The sequence below is a fragment of the Polypterus senegalus genome, chromosome 3, assembly GCF_016835505.1.
Source record: "Polypterus senegalus isolate Bchr_013 chromosome 3, ASM1683550v1, whole genome shotgun sequence".
Taxonomy (NCBI): Eukaryota; Metazoa; Chordata; class Cladistia; order Polypteriformes; family Polypteridae; genus Polypterus; species Polypterus senegalus.
This window is the reverse complement of record NC_053156.1, coordinates 178,976,157-179,002,859: the sequence shown is the minus strand read 5'-3', so window position 1 is coordinate 179,002,859 and position 26,703 is coordinate 178,976,157. Positions and strand designations below refer to the sequence as shown.

General features: G+C 38.3%; 1 protein-coding gene across 1 annotated transcript in view; it reads left to right on the top strand.

Annotated features, from left to right (window-relative positions):
• Positions 1–26,703, top strand: part of nup133 (nucleoporin 133) — a 185,862-nt gene that overhangs the window by 63,691 nt on the left and 95,468 nt on the right. The window contains exons 9-10 of the mRNA XM_039748252.1: positions 5,653–5,800; positions 25,302–25,452. Coding sequence (XP_039604186.1) covers positions 5,653–5,800; positions 25,302–25,452 — 299 coding nt within the window. The remainder of the gene's footprint in view (positions 1–5,652; positions 5,801–25,301; positions 25,453–26,703) is intronic.

The following is a 26,703-nucleotide window of genomic DNA, read 5'->3' as shown; positions in this document are numbered from 1 at the left end:
ATACAGCAATAAGGTTGATACTTCATCATTGGCGACACAATGCAATTGGGCCTCTTTGTCAGAAATTTTCACCCCTGCAAAGTATTTAACATTAACTGCTGGTTTAACATAGTTTGGAATTCTAACATTCCTCACTATGAAATCGCCAATTATGAGCACTTTGTTGTTCTCATGCTCCACGTGCTGAATGCTGAGAATCTGTTCTGGTAGTGTTTTTTTTTTTTCCTGTTTAAAAAATATGAAAATTCTTTAAAATTGTTTGTTTAGCAATTGGTAGCTCACCATGAAATTAGTGTTAATCAATTAGTTTTCATACAATTGTTTAACCTAAAAACAAATAGCTTGTCAGTAAGCCAGTTCACATTAAACAAGTTAAATGATACTGTAGCCAAGAAAGATGTATTTATCACTGTTCATTACTATAGCTAATATTAGAAGATGAGTAAAGGATTGGGACCAACTCCTCCCCTTGTCCTCTTTGCCTACGGAAGTCCCTCAAGCCTCTACGGGTTCTCTCCCTTTGAATTACTATACGGAGACAGCCCGGGGCTTATTAGATATTTTAAAGAGGGCTGGGAAGGGGAGGCACAGCCCTCCACTAACATTTTGGAGTATATCGCCCAATTCGCGATAGATTTGATGTAATAAGACCTATACTAAAAGTCATATCGAGGAGGCACAATCAGCACAGGCCGCCTGTATGACCGTGTACGACTCTCGGGAGTTCCAACGGGGATCGCGTCATGGTATTGGTTCCTACTTCACACTCTAAACTGCTCGCACATTGGCTAGGCCCCTCTGAAATTAAGGAGAGGAAGGGATTGGTGACTATTTGGTGAAACAGCCCAATCGCCGACCAGCTGGCGAATATATCATGTAAACCTGCTGAAACCGTGGAAGGAGAGGGATCGATCCCTCCTCCGGACAGCCCTGCTCTCTTGCGAAGTAAGTGCCCTTAATTTCGTGAACAGCTATCTCCCAGACAGAGACAGGAGCTCGAAGCAGCTATCCGCTCGGTCCCAGAGGTGGTAAGTGAACAACCAGGTCGGACCTCTCTGATTGCGCGACATAGTGACTGACCGGGGTGATCGTCCGTGGCGACCCTACAGACTCCGGAGGCAAAGAAAGTAGAAGTGGAACTGGAAATCAAGCGAATGCTGGCACTAGGAGTGATCGAGGAAAGTAGTAGTCCCTGGTCCAGCCCCATCGTCTTGATTGCTAAGCCTGGCGGCAGTTGGAGGTTTTGCAATGACTTCCGTCGGCTCAACCAAGTTTCCGATTTGATGCTTATCCCATGCCTCGCGTGGGCGACCTCCTCGAGACTGGGACCAGCCAAATTCTTGACTACACTTGACATGACAAAGGGGTACTGGCAGGTTCCTTTAGCGAGTCCGAAGGAAAAACCGCGTTTAGCACTCCTAGCGGACACTGGCAGTATCGTGTCCTTCCATTGGGTTACAGGCGCCTGCGACTTTTCAGCGTCTGGTGGACAAAGTGCTCCGGCCCCATAACTTCGTTCTGTGCTGCCTATCTGGATGGCGTTGTCATCTATTCCAGCACCTGGAAGGAGCACATACAGCAGGTCACAGCAGTATTACGGACATTGGGAGAGGCGGGCTCGCATCAACCCCAAGAAATGTTACTTGGGTTGAGGAAGCCAAATATTTGGGCTACCTAGTGGGCGGGGTACTGTGAGGCCACAGTGTTCCAAGTTGCAAGCCATAATGGCCTGGCCCGTCCAAACCAAGCGGCAAGTCCAATCCTTTCGGTTTGGCGGGTACTACCGCCGGTTTGTGCCTCGCGAGAGGCGCCCTTGACCGACTTGACAAAGAAAAGAGCTCCTAATACGGTGGTATGGTCTGATAAAGCGGGGCTGCATTCAGTGACTTAAAAGGGCTCTGACTTCAGCACCTATCTTAATCTCCCTAACTTCTCTCTCCTTTTGTCCTCCAGGCGGACGCCGGACACAGGCTTGGGAGCCGTGTTGAGCCAAAGCGTCGGCGGTGTTGAACACCCGTTATGTACCTGAGCGGAAACTGTTGGACGGGAGACCAGGTGCGGCGGTGGAGAAGGAGGCTCTGGCGATCAAATGGGCGGTGGCGCAGCTGCGGTACTACCTCTTGGGTGCGTGTTCACTCTGGTGACGGATCATGCGCCTTTAAAGTGGATGGCCCTTCACAGGGAGTATTTTCCTACACTGGCCAAGCTTGCCAGTGCCTTTCTTTGTATTTCTGCTACATCGACAACCTTGAAGTGTCTTTTACCTACTATTGGGTAAATTTGCAAGTCAGACATGACCTATTAACATGCTGACCATTTTCATTTTATTTTTTATTTTTTTCTAGGAATTATGTTTGAACCGAAAAACATTTACTTGCACATATTCACAGTTCAGAGCAGAATTTCAAATTTATTTAAAGGTTTTTGGGCACTGAATTTATTTCAATTGGATTTGATTATTGAACACTGAATTTATTTGAATGTGATATGTTTTTTTATATATGACTGCACATTTTAAATGTTATTTTGTTACATTTTTTGTCTGAAATTTAAGAGTGAAAAACAATGAGATTTTCTCGTTTACAAGTCATGATTTTCAGATGAAACGGTTAATTGATTGTTTTAGTATTTGTCTGAATAAGCTTTCAAAATATTTATCTTTTGCAGCTGTGTAGCTTAAAGGATAATGCATTTTGTGTTTTAGCGTGTAAGGTCCTATTGTGACCCTATTTTCCCTTTTATACTCTTTTGTGTAGACTTTAATAAAATGTTTAAAATCCCATACACTTATTACTCTGTCATCGAGTACTTTTAGCACTTCCAACCTCCTTCCCTTCTATATCGGTAACCTCAGGCAATTAGACAGAGTAAAGAACTAGGCAAGAGTTAAGTTACACATTTAATTATGTATTATTGATAAAAAATACTCCAAAATATTAAGAAAGCAGAATACTATGTGACTATTGGTACAGTTACAACCTAAATATCAGTGTTTCTTGTGTCCATATGCAGCTCTCAGCTTATCTTCAGTCTAGCTTTCTTTGCTACCACATGGCTTTTAAATGGAGTATTGAACCAGGCTACATCCCTGTTTCAACACAGACTTTCGATTCAGTTGTTTTAGAGCAGGGGTGTCAAACTCTGGTCCTGGAGGGCCGCAGTGGCTGCAGGTTTTCATTCTAACCATCTTCTTAATTAGTGACCAGTTTTTGCTGCTAATTAATTTATTTTGCCTTAGTTTTAATTAACTTGGCCCCTTAGTTGTTTCTTTTTCCTTATCTAGCAGCCAAACAATAATGAGACACAAAACAAGCCGCCACATGATCAGCTCACCTGTGCCCATCACACAATATCTGAAAATAAAGAAAGGTGATGGTCTCAGTAATGCTGATCTCTTGGGTCATCAAAACATCTTGATGGCGTTCTTAGAAAAAACAGAAAATCAACAGTTTTGGAAATGTCTGCTGTGGCAGAATGAGAGCAGCAACAAGCCATGAAATTAAATAACGGGTTTAATTATCAACAAGAATTGGCTTCTAATTAAGAGATTAGTTGGAGTGAAATTAGTTGAGTTTGAAATCCCAGTTTAGCTGGTCATTTGTTGAAATGAAATGGAGTTTGAGGTCAGACTCAGCTTGTCATTTGTTGGCTCACTTCAAATCTCATTTCTGTTTGGCTGTCATTTCATTAAAAAAAAGAATATATTCAGAGGACTAAATCCTTAAAAACAAGGCTATTAAAATGAAGGGAAAATAAGTTAATTAGCAGTGTAAACTGGTCATTTATTAAGAAAGGGGTTAGAATGAAAACCTGCAGCCACTGTGGTCCTCCAGGCCCGGAGTTCGACACCCATGTTTTAGAGTATAAAAACCCTTCATAGACTTGTTGTCCCAAAGATTGAAATCATTAAAATACTATACAGTAATGCTAATACAGTATACAGTAATTGCCCACTACATTGGTTATCATTTTTATTGGGTTCACTTGTCAAGTCATGTGTTGATGATTAAAGTGTCATAGTAACAGGCTGAATTTGTTAGGACATGAACTTAAAAAAGTGTCAAAAATGAAACACACAGGTGTTTACTCATTGACTCTGTTGTACCCCTTATTTTTTGCATGTTACCTTGTAGTAAAATTCAAATCTGAAAAGCTAATTTCTTTCTCATTTCTATTGTATAAAACCTGAAGTTGGGGAGCATGCACTGGTACAGTGCGTTGCCGCACCCACTACACCACGTAACAACTCAGAATCCCGTTTTGCTACCCCCCAGGCAGGTGTACGGTCCAGTCCCACCCTCTGGAAATGATCCTCTATCTGCTGCAGCCAGGTGTTACGTGGGTGACCCCTTGGCCTGGTCCAGCCACTCGGGTCCCCAACAATGTGGATCTTACGAGCCGGATTACCCTTGCCGTAACTGACACTCCCTCACAATGCAGATAATGCTCCTCATTCGGAACTCCATGAACAACCACTCATTTGACACAAAGTCAAACCAACAGTATCCAAGCATTTTCCAGAGAGACACAGTAACAAAGGAGTCCAGTCTTCGTCTCAGGTCTCTGGACAGCGTCCATGTCTCGCAACCATATAGCAAGACAGGAAGCACCAGGACTGTAAAGACTTGGACCTATATATATATATATATATATATATATATATATATATATATATATATATATATATATATATATATATATATATATATCTGCATCCATCCATCCTCTTCCACTTATCAGAGGTCGACTCCACGAAGATCACAGCATCGTTGGCAAAGTCAAGATCCGTGAATCTTTCTTCACCAACAGATGTCCCACAGCCGCTGGACCCCACGACCTTGCCCAACACCCAGTCCATACAAGCATTGAACAGAGTAGGAGTAAGAACACGTCCCCTGATGAACCCCAGAATGAACTGGGAAAAACCCAGAAGTCCTGCTTCCACTCTTCACCGTACTCACAGTACCAGTGTACAGGGTGGCCATGATATCCAGCAACCTCGAGGGGATCCCACAAACCCTCAGGATGTCCCACAGGGCAGCTCGATCAGCTGAGTTGAACGCTTTGCGAAAATCGACAAAGACTGCAAAGAAATTCTGCTCATATTCGTGTTTGTGCTCCATGAGAACCCTCAGTGCCAGGATGCAGTCAAGGGGAGATTTCTTAGGTGTAAAACCAGACTGTTCCCGTTGCTGGTAGGTGAGCAAGTGGTCATGGATCCTATTTAGGACGACCCTAGCAAGGACCTTACCCGGCACCAAGAGCAGGTCCTTGCTTGCTACTCTGTTCTAATGTCAAAAACTTTAAATTAAAAACTTTAAAGACAAAACATATTTTATTTGACCTCACCACTCTTCAAAGTTATAATGCAGTTTTAACTAATTAAACAAACTTGTATAGTATGTATCATTAAAATGTATTCTAAACTTTTTTTTTTTTTAAATTAACATTTAAAAAAATGTTTTCCATAGGTGGTGATCATATCACATTTATGATACTTTATAATAGATAGTAAATTCTTCCACTTTAATAATTGTTCTAGGTTTTGCTAAACTAAAAGGTTAAAAAAACTTTGTCTTACAAAAATTGTAATTCTATCCATTATTTCAATATCAGTTTATTTCAATTTCAATTTATTTCATTTCTTCACAGGGATGGTCTTATTATTTTGGCAGTAACATGGCATCCAGATGGCACTCCCAGAGTGGGTTATTATTGCCTTGTGACAATAAAGGATGAAGGTTATCACTTGTCAGATGAAATACCGGTGGAAGTTACCAAGTACAATCCTGCATTTCAGGTAAAAAAAAAATTGTGTGTGTGTGTATATATATATATATATATAATATAATATAATATAATATAATATAATATAATATAATATACACACACACACACACAGTGGTACCTCGGTATACCTCTGCTTTGGAATAAGTCCATCTTGGTATATGTCCTGTTTGGACACGAAAAATTTTGCTTGGTATATGACCTTTGTTTGGAATACGACTCGCGTGCTACCCCTGTTTACCTGTCTCGAGACAAAGCCACGACTCCCCTCGAACGTCAGTGCGCCAGTTGCTAGCATTCAGTGAACAACCCGTGCTATAACTCTCTGTGAATTTTCATGTGTGTGGTATAGCGTGCTCACAGCTCCTGTCAAAGGCCAGCTTTAAAATAAATAATCACTGCGCTCACGGCTTGGTGAGGGGCGTGGTGGTTATGTGGCTGAAGGTGCTCATGGCGATTTGCGATGTGGACGTTTCTCACCAAAGTGCACAGGTGAGAGACCATCCGCATTTGTGATTGTTCCTGGGGCTGCTTATCTTGATAAATAGAAGCGCGAGTCGGCTAGAAGGGGAAGAAAAAGAGAGAATGGACAGGAGGTTGAGAGCGAGAGAGAGCGCCCGTGTGCGCATTTGAAGTAGCTGAAGTAGGCAGAGTTAAGGTCAGCTGCAAATAGGGTGACTCCCCTGTTGGGAAGCAGGGGTCCGCCAGGTAAAAAGGCACCGGGCTTCTTCTTGTTTTTTTTTGTTTTTTTTTTTAAAGAATGCTTCCTGCTGTATTTTAACCTTGTTATTTTTAAGAAGACTTTTTTCTATTGTTTTTAACCTCCACGTTTCACTTCTGATTTTTCTGGATTTTTTATTGGAATTTTGGACAGTGCACTTTAATTTGAACACCTTGTTTTGTTGATTGTTTTATAAAAGCACTTTGCACTTTTTCACCACCCCCTTGCTTTGTTGTTACCGATGAGCTTGGCAGTCAGGCACATTACCGACGGTGTAGGGTTCAAGGGCTCCCCGACAGCAGATGGGAGCATACAGCAAACCCGCATCGTCACAACGTGATTTTGTGTTTTTTCACGTAAATTTGAATTGATTGTTGAAAAGTATGAAGGTGGCATGCGTATCTGGGACGTGGCTGTTGCATACTGTTTGCCGTGAATGACGGTATCTACGATTGTGAAAAATGGACGTTATTAAAAAGTAAAGCGAGGTAAAATTTTCATTTTTTTCATCTAATTGCTTTTGTATTTATGTATTTTAGTATTAAGCAGTGTTTAAATTATTTTATACAACCCCATCAATATGCCAATAGCAATAGCAATAGGATTTTTTTTCATGGGAATAAATTAATCATTTTCCCATTATTTCTTATGGGAAAAATTAGTTTGGTATACGTCCTGTTTGGTACAAGTCCAAGGACCTGGAACGGATTAAGGACGTATACTGAGGTACCACTGTGTGTGTGTGTGTGTGTGTGTGTGTGTGTGTGTGTGTATATATATATATATATATATATATATATATATATATATATATATATAATTCAGTAATACAGTGGCGTAGTAGTTAAGACTTCATACCATGAGGATGTTGACTCAACTCCCACTACTGACACTGTGTGACCATGAGCAAGTCACTTCACCTACCTGTGCTTCATTTCGGGGGGGGGGGAACAAAATGTCTCCACCTTTACATCTCAAATGTTTTAAGTCACCACGGATAAGAAAACCTGCTGATGCAAACCCTTTATAAAAGCAGTCACTAGCAGGTATTACAGAATGATATTTCTTCCCTTGCTTTCTTCAGCACAGAATGACAAGACACTGAATTATATTTCATATACTGTGTCTACAAGTTTAAATTATCTCTGGATTGGATACCATTCTGTTTTGTGGCACATACACACACCTACCTAACTAATTACATTTTGGAATTCTTTTGCCTTGGTTCTAGGTCTTAAGGGCTGAATCCTATCCCAATAGCATCATTTGGAAGGCTGTATGTTGCTAGAATCCATCATGGATTCACTTGCACACATTTACACTAGTAATAGACTAATGTGGAGTCACTAATCAAATACATGCATTTGAGAAGACCTAAACTAATAAATCCAGCTCCCCAAAAGAAAATGCTCTCCAACTAAATAAAAATGAATGAGAAAAATAAATTTGCCACTGTCACAAGCTCAAAACAATGTAACTGTATAACCGCATCATGGTCTCCTTGCTAGAAAACAAGAGTAGTGGCTCCAATTTGACAACATTCTTGAGGGGATTCTTAAGGCAGTGTCAAGGGGCACTGCAATACAAAGGCTCCCTAAAAATGACAGCAATTATTTTCACCTTGTGAGCGGAGGAGAAGACAAAGCTATAGGATCTCTTTACATTATCATGCACAGAGTGACCAAGATCAGACAGCTAAGGTGGCAACTTTGCCTTTTGAGGTGCCAGTATAAGGCAGCAGGAGAGAAAAAACAAGAGGTATTCACAGAAATATGATCCGATTTTAGAAAGAAGATAGATTAATACCGTGCACAGAACAGAATGGCACAAAGGGCATTGCTGAAGGAAGACCAGGAAGCTGTAAAACTCATCAGTAATATTTTGAGGTTCACCAGGTAACCATCTAGGCTGAAGCATAGTGCAGCATAGTGCTAACTCTAAGGAGGATGTTGACCACCATCTCTACTACATCTGTGTAAGTACACTTCAAGGGAACAGGATTTGGGCCACTGCATCTCTGTGAAGGGGGTTATCACTGGGTGTGCTATTTCTGGTCAGAACAACAAAAGCTTAATGTAGAGGACCCCTGACCAAGTTAGGTACCTATTAGCTCTCATTAGAGCTTTTATGGATGACTTGATGGGAAAAACTCTACTGGGTGTCAATTCATACTTGGATTCTTCAGGGAGAGTGACTTGGACAGAGACAGCTTTAAAGCTTCCTAAGTCAAGGTTTCTGGTACTAAACAGAAGAAAGATGACTGAAATGTTCTGCTTCATTTTGAAAGGCATTGTCCATTCCTACCTTCTAAGAGAAGCTAATCAAGTTGAAGGAAAGACCTTCAACTATGCTAGGAATCATGTTGTATTTATCCATACCACCATGCTAGAGTCCTGTCTGGTAGGATGGGGCAACTTGAATGAAGAGTTTATTCTCTCTCATGCTATAGAGGTACTGTTATACAGGGAGTCCAACACACAATTTCATGGAGTGGAACTGAAATAAAGACTCAGAGACCTTCCAATACAGAGTATAATTCTAGGTGCTTTACAAATAGTAGTCAGTGTTTTAAAAGGAGACAAAGAAGAACAGTAAACAAATAAACAATTATACTAAGGGTCAAATGGTCAGCGGTGAAATGAAAACTAAACTCTAGTGGAGAAAAAAAAAATTGGGGTTTCCATGTCAAAAATTCGCCCCAGGTTCTGCTGGATATGCTATCATATATTTACGATAGAACAAAAGAGAAAAGCAGCTTTTGCAGATGCCTTGAAGGACAGGACCTCAAGATTCTATGCTTCAGCTTCAGGGAAATGTGTTCAGATGGTTGTAGCACAGGGCCATCACTTTTTAACAGATTAAAAAAGTAGGTAGGTCAAGGAACTGTTGTGGTAGTTAGATTTTGCAGCTCAGGCCCGAGTAGATGTCTTTTTATGGTAATGCTTAAAACAAGGTGAGAAAAAAACTGGTCCTGGAGGATTAGTGAGCTAAGTGCAGAGTTCTCCCCAGAAATTTTTTCCAGTCGGGTGGCATGAAAAAGTAGCCGGGTGGGGCAGGACGGGGAAATTTGCACTCTTTTTATTAGTTTAATTATTATTCATTATTTTCCAAAGCTCAATATGACTTCCTTATTTAAGGTTTGACACTTGTGCCAGAATATTTTTATTAAATTTAAGAAGTATCCAATTCAGGATCCTGCAACCCTAACAAAAATTTTAAATAACTATTGTTATGACAATCCAAGAGGCACAAGTATTGTCGCTGTCTGGAAGAAAAGTGTAAACAATGAAAAAAAGTATGGGAAACTTAATGAAGAAAAATGTAAAAATGTTCTTCAAAGCCAACTTGCATATCCATAAGGTGTCTTCAGTTAAATATTTATTCTTTTCTTCCTAGAGGCCTAGTTGTCTGCAGCATTTCCATAATCAAATTCTCCAGGATCTGGGCCCTCCAAGGAGATCAGCATGAGATTATTTAGTGTGCTTTGTTTCATGTAATTTCTCAAACATGTCTTGATCATTTTAAGGGCAGAAAACCCCCTTTCACATTCAGCTGTGCTTACTAGGATCACTAGCCCAATATGAGCTAGTCTAGCTAAATTTGGAAACGACTCTTTGAGCTCTGATGTCGTTGCCATTTTTAGTAAAATCTGTTTTGGACTGAAGTCTTTGTATAATTGACTTCTGATCATTTTTGACGCAACTGTCCATTCTTGCCTGCTACTTTCATATTTTAAAATTCGAGGGTTACCATTTTTGGAGTAATGATCGAAAAGAATTTCAGCAGACTTGTTTGAATCGTGAGTTTCTGCATTGAAAACGTTTGAAAAGCTGGAAATAATTGACATGTCAGGGAATCTTGCATATAGGTGCTTGACAACTGTCTCTAGGTATTTATCATATATTGCAGTTTTGAATGACATTACATCACTCTGTGTATAAACAATGTGGAGATCTGACCATTCTTCTGCCAGACAATGATGAAGGCTTTGAAAATCTCACCCAGGAGTGTCTTTCAACTCTATGATGGTCGACCAAAATTGGCTCAATTTCAGTAAAATTGACATCTTGCCTTTTCCAAGCCTTAGATAAGTTGGACAGCAAAGGTAATACGTCTGAAAGCATCATCAAAGAGGAATAAAAATTGTATGTTTTCATACATCTGCTTATTCCTTCAGCTGTGATGTCATTTCGTTCAGTAGCCTCTCTTTCCAGTGCAGCTATGACACTCATCATACACTGTCGTAGTGACTGTACTGCAAAGTCACGAGACAGCCATCTAGTGTCACTGGCCATTTTCAGCTTAATCTGGAAAATGTTCAGAATATTTTGAATTTCCTTTAAACCAGCCATTCTAACTGAAGAGTTTTGGAAGAAGCAGAACAGCTGGCTTATGATGTCATTCAGTTTTATTAAATAAGGTACAGCAGCTGCTGCTTGGGCATTTGCAAGGGCCAATCGGTGGTTTACACAGTGGCAATTGACCAAGAGTCCAGATGTTTTATCTTTAAGCAGTTGTTACATACCTTTCTATTTTCCAAACATAGCAGCCGCTCCATCTGACCCTAGTCCAACTAGATTAGCAGTTTTCAAGCTTAGAGTGTCCATTCTCGTGGTTGGTTATAGTCTCCGCTTTGCCATCAATCATATTGTAGGTTGATACAAAACTAATTCTAACCTCTTTAGTGACCTGGCAAACATATGTAATGTAAATAATTAATTGTTTTGTAACTGAGATGTCTGTGGTTTCATCACATAGAATACTGAAAAAATTTTCAGCGTGTATATTAGATATTATTTCTGATGCTAAGATATCTAGCCGCTCTTGCATTATTCTTTCAGAGGTGTAATGTGCATTTTTACCAACATTGAGATGTTGGAAAAAGGAACAACCCATTTCTTTACAGTGGCCCAACAGCTTTTCAAACAACGTTGTATGTGGCAACTCATTTTTTGCCTTCTTTTCGAATTCTTGTGCATGGCACGTTTACCCAAGGTAACTCCCTCCTTGGGGGATGTTTGTTTGAATATTTCATGCATAATGAGCACCACCTACCATTTTCATTGACCATTAGCCAATCAAAATCTTTAAACCATTGTTTGTTTATGCCGGATAAGGGACGCTTAGATTTATCGATTGGCAGAGTGTGTGCTGAAGACATTTCCCCAGAAAGACCAGCTTCTGCAATGTCTTTGTCTGAAATTGCCACATGAGAAGTTGACACTGCACCTTCATTAGTTTGTGGCATCTCTTTTCTGAAATAACTGAGCAGTGTTGTTTTCTGAACACTTTTTTTGCTCATGTTGGTAAAACGTTTGGAAAAAATTAAAAGTACCTATGAAAACTTTTGAGTGGGAAAGTGAGAGCCTGTTGGATATTCAGTGCACACTTGCACTACTGCAGGGCAAGATATGAACAAAAAGGAATGGCAAATGGATTACTTTAACAAAACTACAGAAGTGTATTAGGGTCACGGTGAAGAAAAAAAAAAATACAGGCACAGTGAAGAAAAAAAAAATTATATGTCGAAAATAAAGTCGATATGTTGACTTTATTCTCGTTATTTCCACTTTAATCTCGACATTTATGACGAGAATAAAGTCAACATGTCGACTTTATTCTCATAGTTTATTTGTCATTAAAGTAGAATGTCATAAACTAAACTTGATCTTAAAATCAATGTTTAATTTACTAGATTTTCTTAAACGCCATCATAAGGTAATGTAGTACATTAAATGCTGTGTTAAGTGTACCCTGACCGAGTTGTTAATTATTGCGCGCGTCTTAAACGGACTTCCTCTTGCACTGAGGAGGCACTGGGAGGGATCGCTGCACAGAATGTATTCACTTGATGATATTCCTGCTCTCTGAACATTTACAATGCTAAGATAAATACTTGATATCATTTTCATGATGAAATGCATTAAAGCATGTATTAAACATGCATGGTAGTGTGGCAGTAATGCTGCTCCCTCGCAGTAAGGGGTCCCCAGGTGTACGTTCATTGTAGAGAACTTTATGGCAGGTGTGACGAGGCTCCAAAAAAAAGAATGTATGAATGGGTATCACACAGGTTTAACTTAAATATTGTGTAAATGTTGGGTTCGCGATCTGGTGGTCGGAGACACTAACATAGGATTAAATGGATGTTCTTCTGAGCAGGCTTTCTTTATTGCATGCGTGCTGTCTCTGTCTGACATACCAAAACCCCAATTCCTTTCCTTTTTTTCTTTCTCCACATAACCAATCAATCATTAGATCTGTGTCTGTCATCTTACAATGTCATGCAAGGTGGCAGCCGGGCACTCAACTAAATTAGCCAGGCGGATTGCCTGGCTAAAAGACGCTAGGGAGAACACTGTTTAGCGTGGCCTCACAGTTTACCTAAAAGATCAATAACTCTATCCAGAGAATCCATTGAGATGGATGCATCTAGTTTTTCACTGAAGGTGCAATCTTTCATGGTTGGATTAAGTTCCCTCCGCTTACAAAATCATGGCATGCAAATAGGCAAGTTATCCTATCCGTCAAAATTGTCATTCATTGAATTATAGGTCTCTGTTCTAACTACAATCCATTTAACAATAATATTAATAATAATTCTTTACATTTATATATCTCTTTGCTTACTACTGAAAGTGCTGTCCATGCAGATAGAACCCAAGAAATGAACCCACAGTTTCCTTACTGCAAAGCAGCGGTGCTACCACTGCACCTCCAATCCTGAAAACTTCTCTGCAAAGATGTCAGTGCACCTCTAATTTACACTAAATGCTGGTCCTGATATAAAGAGTTCAGCCAGTTATTTTGGAATGTAAGAAGGTACTGGTAGAGCTGGATGTCTCTATCTCTGTTAAGTCTACAGTCTTAACAGGTCTGGTTGGCCACTAAAGTCTAACAAATGGGGCAGTTCCCACTATCTGCTACACCTCTCAGCCTTCATAGTTGAATTTATTTTCCTGTTTTTTGACCTGAAGTCATACATAACTTTCTTTTTATAGTAGCGTCATATGTAAAATTATTATTTTTGTAAATTAAAAATATGGAAATATTAGGCTTTCAGTGAATTTCAGCAGTTTTAACCCCCTTGTGCAAAGAAATCTCACTATAGCATATTGTTCAACAATGGTGCAATCCAGAAGCAGAGCGACTATATTCGTTTGACCTTGACTTCAAGTAGATTAACAGAAGAGCTTTATACTGTGCATGTTCCAGCTACATGTTGGTTTGCATCAGCTTCTATCCATTTGTGGTTACTGTGTTATTTCCGAGTTTTCCTTTACATTTTGAGTTTTTTACTTCAAATTATTCACTGAAAGCTGTTAGTCTTAATTGTGTTTTTAGATAGTTTTCTAGCTGGACTAATGTCTGTAATGCCTTTCCTCTGATCTGCCTGTTAATATTTTCCTTTTTCCTCATACATTTCCTCACCTGAGTCCCTCTACTCTCTCTACCCTTCCTTTTATCCTGTAGAGGTTATTTTGTGTTCGTACAGTCACTGTACAACTAATCTTGGGCTCTAGCTAGAAATCTCCTGATTCTTTCCCTTTATAAATATGAAAAATGTTATTTAATCTAATCCTCATTGAATTTTAGGTGGTACGGATCATCTGGCTCCAGTTTAGAGAAATGGCAAGCTGATGTTTATTTGCATAGAACTTGGCTTGGCCAGTGGTCCAAGTTGTGTTCCTATTCTCCTTAATCCTTTGTTTTTCTGTTTCTTCCATTTGCTTGGGGTGCAGAGTAAGGTGGCTTGATTTGATCAAAAACTCATGTTAAAGTACATTGTGAATCACAGTGGATTTAATTTTTTTTTTTTAAAACTGATCAACAGAAATGATTACTGTCAAAATAAGAACATACAACATAGGAATTGTTGACTGGATTTGCAGTTTTCAGATTTCCAGACCTAATGGAGACATATCCACACAGACTCAAGGATGTGATTGCTCGCATAGCTACATCTACAAACTATTGACTTGAAGAGAGTGTGTAATTAACTCAACCCATTATGTTCTGTTTTATTATTTGTAATTAATTTAGGCCCCTTTGCAGAAATCTGTTTTCAGTTTGTCTAAAGAGTCTTTTTTTCTGTTGATCATATCAAAAAAGCTAAATAAAATTCAGTGAGATTCAGGATGGTGTAATAATAAAATATGAAAAGTTCTAACTGGGTGAGTACTTTTTATAGGCACTGCTCATCTATCTGTATATGTAATATTTATAATTTCTATAAAAAAAAATAAAAATATATCTAAAATAGTTAAATTCTCACTCTCAGCCGGCCAACAAATATTGGACAAGACTTTGGATTTTGCTCTCCTCTATCTGGTTCAAACTGTCTGCTTTAAATATACACGTCAGAACTGGTTAATCCAATGCAGAGTCATGGGAGACTATTGCCAGCATCAGCTTGTTAATCATGCAGAATCATGCATCATGCTGGGCAATGCTGTTAAAGGGGAAATTATTACATGAACTTCTTATTTAAGTGTATAGTAATAAACAAATTAAATTTATCATGTTATGATTACCTGGCATGATTTTGCTTTGTGGGAAGGACTCAGAGAAACATATACATATTCTGCAAAGATGTTTTTTTCAAATATGAACACAGAATTTAGGCAGTGTGGGAAGTGGTGCAAAACACTCTGCCACAGTGCTCCTATTTATGTGTAAGTAACCCTTGGTATTTCATAGCAAAATTAGGAATTGCTAGGATGTTTGTGGCCTATTAATATTCTTGTTAACAGTCTTGTAAAATAAACTATATTTAGATAATCTGTGTTAAGTGAATTGGGGATATTCTTTAAAGGTTTGCAGCAAAATTAAACATGATTTTAATCAGGGCTTAATAAGACATATCTGTGAAGTTCATTGTTAATACAGTATTGCAGTGCTTAAAAATCTTAATAGTTTCAACGCCTTGTTTTGAATTACATGGCCAGTCATCTGGAATGCAGTTTACATGTTTTCTTCTTGTTCTTCCCTGGTGTTCAGTTTGCTGACATTAATAATCATCTAGGAGGATGCTGTAGTAATGCGGGATTTGAAAAAGAAATTTTTGACTTGGTTAATTATCAGTTTTCCCTTTCTCACTATCCGTAATTATCCGTACTATCCGCAAGCCACCTAATTTATTTACCTTACCTTTCACTGTTGTTGTAGGTGGGTCTACAGCCTTTATACTTATATCAAGGTAACTGAGTCACACTCATTTTAAGAAACAGAAAAATGCAAATTATTGATAAACACAAAGATTATGGAAATACTGTATAACTGCATGTATATGTTGACAAATAAGACTGAATGCAGACAGATAAACATAACATATTGGCTGGCTGTTTACTGGTATTTAGAGTTGTACTTTGTTTTGACACAGATAAATAGTTTTATAATACAAAGTCTTTTTGGATGATGTCCCATGTTGTCTGGAATTGTTACTTTGTAATTGCTGCATGTTCAAGTGAAAAATTCTTCTTGCATTGAATAGACTCTTTCTCTTTGCTGCATGATCCTCGTCAGTGCTGCACTGTTGCTTCCTCAGCCTGCTTTATGCTGTTATGCCCTTTGCTGTGCCATCAACAAGAATGCAGGTGCTGAGGTTGCCTTCTTGAAGGCTACTTCTCAGCCTTAGAATGGCTTACTGTTTACCTTGGCAAACTGGATCTAAGCTTTCAGCTTGACAAAGAGAAGAGTTTGTCGGGTTCAGCTGTTCACGTGATAGTTAATAATAGATAAGTTTTTAGCTCTCAGGGGGTGATTTTGCATATTTCTCCATCCCTGTGAGAATCTCAGAGAGGGTGCCCAGAAAGAATCACCAGGGAATTCAGTGAGCATCCAGTGAATATCTGAGAGATTTCAGGATGGTATAGAGAGTTTTAAGGGAAATGCTACACCTTCTCATGATTGGATTAAAGTCACTTCCTTGTAAAAATCTGTGTCTTTTAATAGATGGGTTCTTCTGTCCATCATCGTTGTCATCCCTTGAATTTATAGGTCTTTGCTTGAGTCAATGTCATGCCTTCTCACTGAAGGGGTCTGAAAACTTCAAATCAAAAAGAAAAATGAATGCATATTTTAAGGCCTTAACCATATAACATGTTTTGTGTATGTGTACACTCAGTGCCATCCCACAGTTTGGATATATAACCTGCTAGGAAGCTTTTTATTTGTATTATTGTGGTATTACCCTCGACTTACACAAGTTTGTTACAAGATTGTTCAGCTCTCTTACCTTAAGCTTTAACACACACACAGATATAAAAAATACACACAGATATACAACATACACACAGACCTTAACCACAAATATGCTGTATGAATAACATGTGCACACCCCATTACTCACTATAGCCCTTTAACCACTTTAGTGCCATATAAATGACCCATGTATCCTTACATCCTAGCACTTCAAGAGACTTATTAATTATTGGCTTGAACAACGTACATTGTCTTAGATATATCTCAGACCTAAATATTGTTTTGGTCTCCAAGAATATATTTAAATATACAGAGGCTTAGCATCCTTGGCTATAGTCCATATTTATCAATCAATGATGTCTTACTTTACTACACTGTTCCTTCCATGTACGTTGATCGCCGCCAGGTCAAGCTGGCCTCCTGCGTGTTCCTGGTCGCACTGAATAAGCTCATGCCTTCTGGTGCACGTAGAAAAAAAAGAGACAAATACATGGGACATTGGGTAAAAATTTATTGTACTTGTAAAAATCAGCTTTTTCAGTTTTATTCTCTCAAATCACGATCATGCTCTAACCCCCCCGCCCCTCCTGATCTGACTGTAACTAACAGCGCCAGTATAAATTCACACCCGATCTGATGCTGTTCATTTTCAAATAATATTGCATTAGTGCGATGTTTTCTGATTGGTACTATTCAGGTCATGAAATGATTTCTTCAAAATGTCACATATATTGTCTCTTTCTGGGTCTTTCTGTGGTTTATTATAGAAACCACAGCATAGAGAGAAGTGTGCGCATTACAACAGGTACACATGTTGTAAATGTAGGAAGGACAGCCCTTGCGTGTGTGTGAACTGTTAATATTTTAATTTGATGATTGCATATAGAGCTGAACTGACCTCTCTGTACTATTCTTTCCTCGACATGTCCTGGAGTACAAAAGAAACATAAAATACAGCAACATGTGGGGACTGGCAAGATCGGGGAAACAAATAAATATGAATAATGTTGCATCCGTTCCACAATGTTTTCTGAAATGTACTATACAGGTCATAAAATGAATAATTCCAACTATCGTATATACCTATGTCTCTTGTTTTTTTTTTGTTTTTTTTTTTGACATCATAGACCATAAGGTGCATACTAATTCAGCGTGAGCAGGAACATTCAATAAAACTGAATTAAAAAAAAAAAAAAAAATCAAGTGATGGTGAGATACGAAGAAGGCAGATTCACCAGCGTTTGTATGTCAACTTTCATCCCTCCATATCGGAGAATTTCCAGTTCCATTGCCTCAAAACACTACTCACATCTACAGTTACTCCCAGTTTCAAATAAAAACTAACAGCGTCAGATACCTAGGGCGGTAGTATGTATCGCGATTGTGACTGAGAGAATAAAAGTGGGAAAAAAAAATGTAACTTTTACAAGTCCTAAAAATGTACACTGTCTGTTATAGACGCAAACCAAATGTATATGTGTACTGTATAGTATTAACAATAAGAGCAGCTTACTACTGAAAACGACAAATACAGGAGGCAGTCGGGATCGAACCGGGGACTCTTAATTACAAGTCAGCAAATCTTACCACTATGCCCAGAAGCTGTTGTCTTATCCTTGAACCTTTTGTGAAAGTGTTTATTTGATCTTTGGACTTCAGGCTTCACACATTTTATAGGGTGGTCCAGATCTAATTATGCAATTTTCATTACGCTATAACTTATTAAGTTTATTACATAGAAAATCACCAAAAAATCCCGGACCACCGAGAAGTGTGTGAACTGACAACATGAAGGTCTTCGCGCCGAACTGGAATCGTTCCCGCATAAATCATACTCATCCAGACGATCTGGATCTGCATAATTAGATCTGGACCATCCTGTATAGTTTATGCCAACATTTTGTCATTGGCTTCTAAAATATAAAAAACATTTCTGTTTTAACAATGAGTTTACACAGATTATTGTAGAAACGGAACACGCATGAAATGCATGTGTTCCAAATACTGTAACGATCTATTATTTACACTCTAAAACTCCAGCACTACACTCTCAGATGATCAATCAAGGCAAGAGCTGGGAGAACTTTGTGCACATTCTGTGACGGTGGGGAGATGGAATAGCAGGCAGCTTGCTGCTTGTCTTTTTCAACACATTTACAGGACAAAAGAAGCTGACGGAGATGTGCGAATGGATTTAAGGTGGGCCGGATCTACAAGTTTTTTCGTAGGCTCTGGTAATTCTAGTATTAAGTGAAGAGATTGGTGGGTTGTGAAGAGCTACTACTGCTAACTAATATATACTTACCAGTTCAGAAATCCTTTTCTGTAGTGTGAACTTAAGTTACTATTTTGCTTTAGTAGTACCCACTGCTCACAACATCAATTAAAAATTAACAAATAATAACTTAATTATTATCTTCAAACAGATTGCTTTATTCTTGCATCTCTTTCTCCTCTAAAATTGATTAACATTTTAATAGCAAGTACACGTTACAGCCAAGGTAAATATGAATTTGCTTACAGTAATTAATATGTTTCAGTTCAGCACCAATGAAAACACAATAAATAATACGGAAGAAAAACAAGAGTAAAAACTACATATTGTAAAGATCCGGAGGTGGCCCACTTCTACACGCCATGGACAGAGTGCATATTCTGTGATAAACTCACAAATTCAGAATTCTATGGCACAACTTATCTGTCACTCTATTAACCCTGGCTCCCCAAGTTGACCAAAAACCAGGGTCCACGTCCAGGGCTCAATAGGAGCCACCAACCCAGGTTATTGGATTTTATTCAACTTCTCCATGTATCCTCGCACTGCCTTTGATATACAGGTACTTGGCCACCCAAGGAGCTTGTTTTCCTCATATCTTTATCCAAGGATGCTGTAAGATATAGAAACGGCTCACACTGGTAGTGATATACAGTTCCTCATTAACATATATCAAAAGAAGGAAAAACAGCAGAAGTCTATTATCATTAAATTTCACTCATATTGCTATCGAACAAAAAACTTGTAGTATTGTAATATCCCAGAAAGAATACTAGATTTACTGAATGAGAAATACTCAGTACTTGAACTCACAGTTTAAAATACTGTATGGTGACATAGCATGCTCTGTCTTGCTCATTTAATGGTATAGACATGCAAAGGTATTATTCACCCTTTTTCCTATTGTATTTGTTATTTTTTCACATAACAGTTAACAGCTATGTTAAAGAAAATGCCTTGCAGTATATTTGTAGATGTACTGTATATGTAGAAATACACTTTTCATGTAGCTGTGCAATAAAATTGTAATATGTAAGCTTTTTTCTTTTTATTTGATGAATAAGAGATTTACAGTAATCCCTCCTCGATCGCGGGGGTTATGTTCAGAAACCCCGCGATTGACAAAAAATCGCAAGTAGAAACCATATGTTTGTGTAGTTATTTTTATATATTTTAAGCCCTTATAAACTCTCCCACACTGTTAACATTATTAAAGCCCTCTAGACATGAAATAACACCCTTTAGTCAAAAGTTTAAACTGTCCTCCATGACAAGACAGAGACGACAGTTCTTTCTCACAATTAAAAGAATGCAAATTGATCTTCTCTTCAGGAGCAGAGAATTTCAGAGGGAGAGAGAGAGAGCGCTCGCAAAGAAAAGCAAACAATCAAAAAATCAATACTTGTGCTTTTAAGTTTGCCGCTGCATTTTTTAGAGGAGCGTTAGTATCTTCTAAGCAAAACAGCCCCTCCTCTGTGCAAACAGCCCCTCTGCTCACATCTCCTCCGTCAGGCGCAGAGAACGTCAGAGAGAGAGAGAGTGAGATTAAAGCAACAATCAAAAAATCAATACGTGTGCTTTTGTGCTTTTAAATATGCCAAGCACCACAATAAAGCGGCATTTTTTTAGAGGAGCGTCAGTATCTTTTAAGCAAACAGCTCCTCCATCAGGCGCAGAGAATGTCAGAGAGGGTGAGAGAGAGGCAGAGACAAGCAAACAATCAAGCTCCGCGCGGATGCATATCTTATAGCATTGAGGAGTTTTAGTTAATATGTAATACATGCTCTGATTGGGTAGCTTCTAAGCCATCCGCCAATAGTGTCCCTTGTATGAAATCAACAGGGCAAACAAACTGAGGAAGCGTGTAGCATATATTAAAAGACCCACTGTCTGCAGAAATCCGCTAACCAGCGAAAAATCTGTGATATATATATTTAGATGTGCTTACATTTAAAATCCGCGATAGAGTGAAACCGCGAAAGTCGAAGCGCTGATATAGCGAGGGATTACTGTATATACTGCTAACAGTTGAAAAAAACATATCCAAGAGTATATCGTTAGGGTGAACCTTTGAGAGGCTGGTCCTGGAGTACAAGTCCTCTTGCGATAGATACCCTAGACCAGGGGTCGCAAACACATCGCTCGCAACCCCTTCCTAAGTAGCTCGCCGAAGGGTTAATGAATCCTACATAAATTTGAAAACTTGATTAGTCAAATTAGGGATGGGCGATCTTTCCAAAAAATCATATCACGATCCTTTTAACACAAAATCACGATCCACAATCTGAATTGCAAGCTGTATTTTCAGTATGGCATACACTTAAGAGAATATCTGGACTCAAACTCATCAGGACCTAAGTAACATTTTATTTTAAATATCAAACAAAGTTGAATTCAATTGTCTCGTTCGCTAGCTAAGCGGGGGTAAGATACATGCCCCAAGGCTGCAGCATGAGTGAGAAGGGCTCAACCCCACTCCCCTGTGCCTGCTGCGTCTCACTCAGATTCACGCTAATAAATTGGTACCACAAGCGAACTATTATACACTAGCCATGTGCGCCCAACTATGTTGCGCGTGTTAAAGTTGTCTGTGAAGGGCTCCCTGTTTAAATGTGGCTGCCAGTCGTGAACTGGGCCCTTCGTCGCACAGCATTATGATTTTTTATAAGGGAAACAAAATTACCCTTGGACATTGATTCGATAGGAACGGCCTACTCGGAATCACTGTCCGAATTGTAATTATGCGGTGGTGTAGGAGCATTTCTGCTTCTGTCCGTTCACAGTCTGTCTCGTTTTCACGACTCTATCGTTTCCGCTCATGATGTCTTCTCAACCTTTCTCTAATCTCGCAGGTTGCTTTGTGGCAATCCAAAGAGTAAGGCAATATACAAGGAGCAATTGTTATAAAAGGGGGACACATAGGTATCCAGACTGTTTAAAGCATAAATAGGGATCACTTCACTGACATGTGAGCAAGCTACGGTACAACTGTGAGATGCGCAGCACTCGCCGGCTACAACGTAATAATAATAATTACCGGAACGTGCTGTTACGTTGCCATTCATTTTACCCACTGTCTTTCTTTCATTCATATGTTACGTAGGCACGTACCTTTTATCTTCAGCAATCTCATTCTCTAACCAGGCCTCAGGAGCTAACCAGCTTAACACTGTCCACCACCCCTTTCGTTATTCCGGCACATTGTTGACATCCGTGAGTAACAACAACGTACTAAACTGGAAGGCGGTCTACTCATACGTGGAAATCGCGGACAAAAAAAGATCAAGTTCTATATGATGATCTATTTAGTTAATTTAAAGCACAACAATTTGTTTAGTTTGAATGTCTGTGTTTTGAGGTATGACTGGAGTACTACAGTCTTCAGCAGTATAAGCCTGGTGGAGATTCTTAATGCAATGCCTATGTTTTAGCTGTGTCTCTACTGCCATCTAGTGCTTCTTCTAATTCATTCGCGGACAAACAAAAATCAAGATCCAAATGAAGATTATATATAGAGATAGCGAAATGAGAGAAGTCGCAAATTCAACCGTAATGTTCAAGCAAATTTAAATCTAAATCCCTAAGTGGCTACACTCCACAATACACCTCAGTGCCAGTCATATGACTAACTTAAAAACACATCACACTTGCAACTGGATATGTGAATACTCTTGTGAAGTGAAACAGTGACATGTAACAAAATGGCAAATGAATAAGTAATATCTGTGTTTTTGTAATTGCATTGTTTTGTTTTGACAGCATTCATGTTTTAATTCAGTAGTGTGAGATACACTAGAAAATGCATACAGACATACAAAATGCACTTGCAGGTGAACTAAATATTTTTTGTGATGTTTTAATGCAAAATGTGAGTTGTGGACACCAACATTTTGTAAATGTTCAGGCAAAACAAACTTATTCAGTTTGTTTGTGTTGAAATAAGCTATGAGAATAAACGTTAGAAAACATGAGTAGCTCTTGGCCATTTTTATTGTGTAAAAGTAGCTCTCTCTTGGGAAGGTTGGAGACTCCTGCTCTAAACGCACTATAGTTACCCTATTGGACAAAGATTGGAGTGATAGATGCAATTACCTGTCTCCTTTGTAAGGCTTACTCTCACCTGGACAAAGTTGGCAGCACTGTGAGGACTGGTTTTTTTGATTTCTTCAGTGCATTCAGTACTATCCAGTCATCATTATTTAGAGGTAAGTTTAGAGACATGCAGGTGAATGAGACTATGGTGTCATGGGTAATGGGCTGTCTGCCTGGTAGATCACAGTTTGTAAGGCCCAAGAGCTCTGTCGATATTATGAATGTGAGCAAAACTGAAGCACCACAAGGAACAATCCTGTCTCTTTTTCTCTTAACTCTATTTACCTCAGACTATAGATATGACACCAGGCCAAGTGATTTGCAGACATTTTCTGATGATTATGATTTGTGTACTTATGGGGAGTATTGATAAAGGTGATGAGGCTGAGTTTATTAGTCAGGTATAGAACTTTGTTTCTTGGTGAAGAAAGAATTGTCTGTAAGTTAACATCCGCAAAAACAAAGAACGGATTATTGACTTTCATCATACCAAAGAACCTGTATGTCTGGTTACTATTCAAGGAGTGCGTAGAGAGGTAGTGCATTGCTGCAAGTGCTTGGCATCTCCATATCAACTACTGGCTAGTTCTTGTAACAAAGAGGAGCAATATAAGAAAGGGCAGAGTAGGCTAATTAAGTATGCACAAGGCACACACCTCCTCCTCTTATACTGATGTGGCACTCAAAGATCGACCTGCACATTTGACAACAAGCAGAGGTAACACATTATTTATGCTGGTAACACATTATTTATGCTATGTTTCATAAAAATAAAATTTGAGAACCTGCATTATTTACTTATCTGTTAAATGCCATAATTTGAGTTCACCAGCTACACACACAGTATTAATGTGCCTTTATGGCTTTACATTTTGTAACATCTGTTTTTATTTTATGGAAAATGTAAAAAACTAGTATGAATACTGATGCAATACTAGTTCACCAGCTGCCTTAGCACCATTTGGTTTCCATAAAGTCTGCATGTTCTGTTACATCTGCATGAGTTTTCTCTGCTGACCCTGAGTTTCTTGCAGTGTGTCAGCCAGTAGACTAGCGATACTAACTGTGAGTTCAATCGTGTGCTCTTCATAGTGCGAACTATTGCACAACCTTGCCTTCATGAGATAAAAGAAGAAAGATCATAGTGAGAGATGGGCAAGCTTTGTAACCAGTCTGTCATGTAATACTCAGGGGTTTGATCCCATCAAAATTTTGGCTGTTACAGATCCAGTGGATGTCCCGCTGGCCTCACAAAGCATTATGGGATGCTGGGGAAAAAAGTTAAATAATATGCTGAACAAGGGCGAATGCAGCAAATTCACAGTGAAAAATGCTTTGGCGAAATTCAATGATCAACACTATTGATGATGCATTAAACTGTTTTTAATTGTATTTAATAATATGTGTTGCAGTTGGAACTGGGGTTTATGAAATTAATTTGAAAAATTTTTATTTGTATTATTAGAATTGCATTTCTTATTTTGATTGTGATTCTGGTAAATGCATTAATGTTCTGTATTCTTTTGTTATTTTATTGAATAAAGTTTAGTTTTTGTCTGTCCATCGATCTATCAATTTATGCATTAGTACAATACTGCAGTAATTAGGGAGAGAAGACTGACAATTGAACTACACAATTTTCACCACTTGAAAGTGATCATTGGACCTCTGAAGCAGTGTTAGACTGGAGTAGTTCTAATATAAGTAGGAGTTGTTTGACATCAGTTGCATACTGTACAGTCCATCACAGTTGTTGTTGCTTTCCTTATCCCAGGCCAATGAGTTAATAACTCTTACACTGTCATTTGCTTAAACTGTAACCAAAACCTCATTATTTAATGCAGAGACATTATTACTAACCAATTTGTAACTGAGTTAACTTGTCTTGCTTTTTGTTTGTTTTTTTGTTTACATATTTCTTTTGTGTAATTATAATTTATGTTTACTATTTTAGTACTAAGGCTAGGCAAATATTTTGACAAATATTTCATTCTTTAAATGAGCCATTATTTATTAAACTTATTAATGTCTAGGTGATTTTAAGAACAGTTTCGTAAATGAAATGAGACACTGAAGTTAATGTAGCCAATAATTATATCAGCCAGATGTTACATGTAAAGTATCGACTTTGCTAATATTTGCTTAGTTTGTTTTACCTATATGGTTATTTATTAAAATTTCCCAAAAGAGAGAAATTGTTGTTAATTCTCTTTCTTTTCACAGGCTGAAGAAGAGCTTTTGGGCTGTCAGTTCTTGGTTCCGTGGTTTTCTAGACATGCTGCTTACTTGTTTACAGAAGAACTTGTCATTGTTAGTCCAACTGGCATAGGGAGAGGGTCAATACCAGAAGACAAGATACAGTTCAATTCTGCAGGTTAGTTAAGATGACATTTCAAATGCTCATTTAAATAGTATATGGAAATGTACTTTTAAATAATGTTTTCAAAATATAGAATGCAGAATCAGATGTTCACAGTGGGAAAAATTAAAATCACACTTAAAAGCTTTGCAGTTTTCCATAACAATTTATCAGTTAAGGATATAGTTTAAGAGAATTTATTGATGCGTTTTTTCACATACTGAGCATTCATATGGACTTTTATTATATGTGTTTTTATAAGTGAAGCTGTCAACTGATCAGAGACTTACGTTTAAATTCAGGTAAGTACAACAGCACATATTTATATTGGGTAGTACTTTTAGTTTGAAACTGTGACACGTCCAGCCTGTGTTGTTCAACAGGACTTTATTATTATGAAAAAAATACTTAGTATTGAATTGACCAGAGTTACCTTTGCATTTCATTCTGAGCATACTTTACTTTCCCATGTTCATGATTTAAATTGACCTCTGTTATAGTAAGTTATGTTTTATCTATGGTATTTTCTACATCTCTTGCCAAAGAAAGGTTAGCTTTGGGCTATGTGTAATCCTGTGATCTTAGCGTCTATCACTACTAGTCAGCTATTGATGATGAAGATCATGCTTTTACCTTTTAACAATTTTTATTGGTGTATTTATTGGATTTTAACCTCCATGTTTCATGTTATTTTATTTGATTATTTATTGACTAGTACTTAAAGCATTTTGGAATACTGTTGTTTTAAATAAAAGCACCTTAACGCTTTGCACCAACCTCTTGCTGACTCTGTGTTTCCTCATTCTCATTTGCCTGGATCATCCTTGGGTGTATTATCGGTGGTTCTGGGTTCAAGAGGCTCCTGAAAGCAACCATGGAGTGTGGAGCCAACCCTTGCATCACTAGCCCATCACATAGCTAAGTGAAACTTGGCAGAATTTGTCTTGTTTCATACCAAAATTATATACAGAAGATGTTCTGTAGCTGATAGCGGGATGAGTACTCTTTTATTGTTGGTTACAGACCTGTTCTAAATCTTAAAGCATAGTTTTTTTGTGATGGCATGGCATATCAGAGGTCTGGATTTTTAAAGAAGGCCTAACTGGAGGGGAGTAGTAAGTTTTACCTGTCAGTAGAAACAAGATCCAAGCAGCTTCAAGCTCAGTGATTTAAAAATAGTAAAATGTTCCCATTAACAGCTCATTCCCATTTACTTTTCTCATGTTATACCCATATACATTATTAATCAATGCCAGGCAATATAAA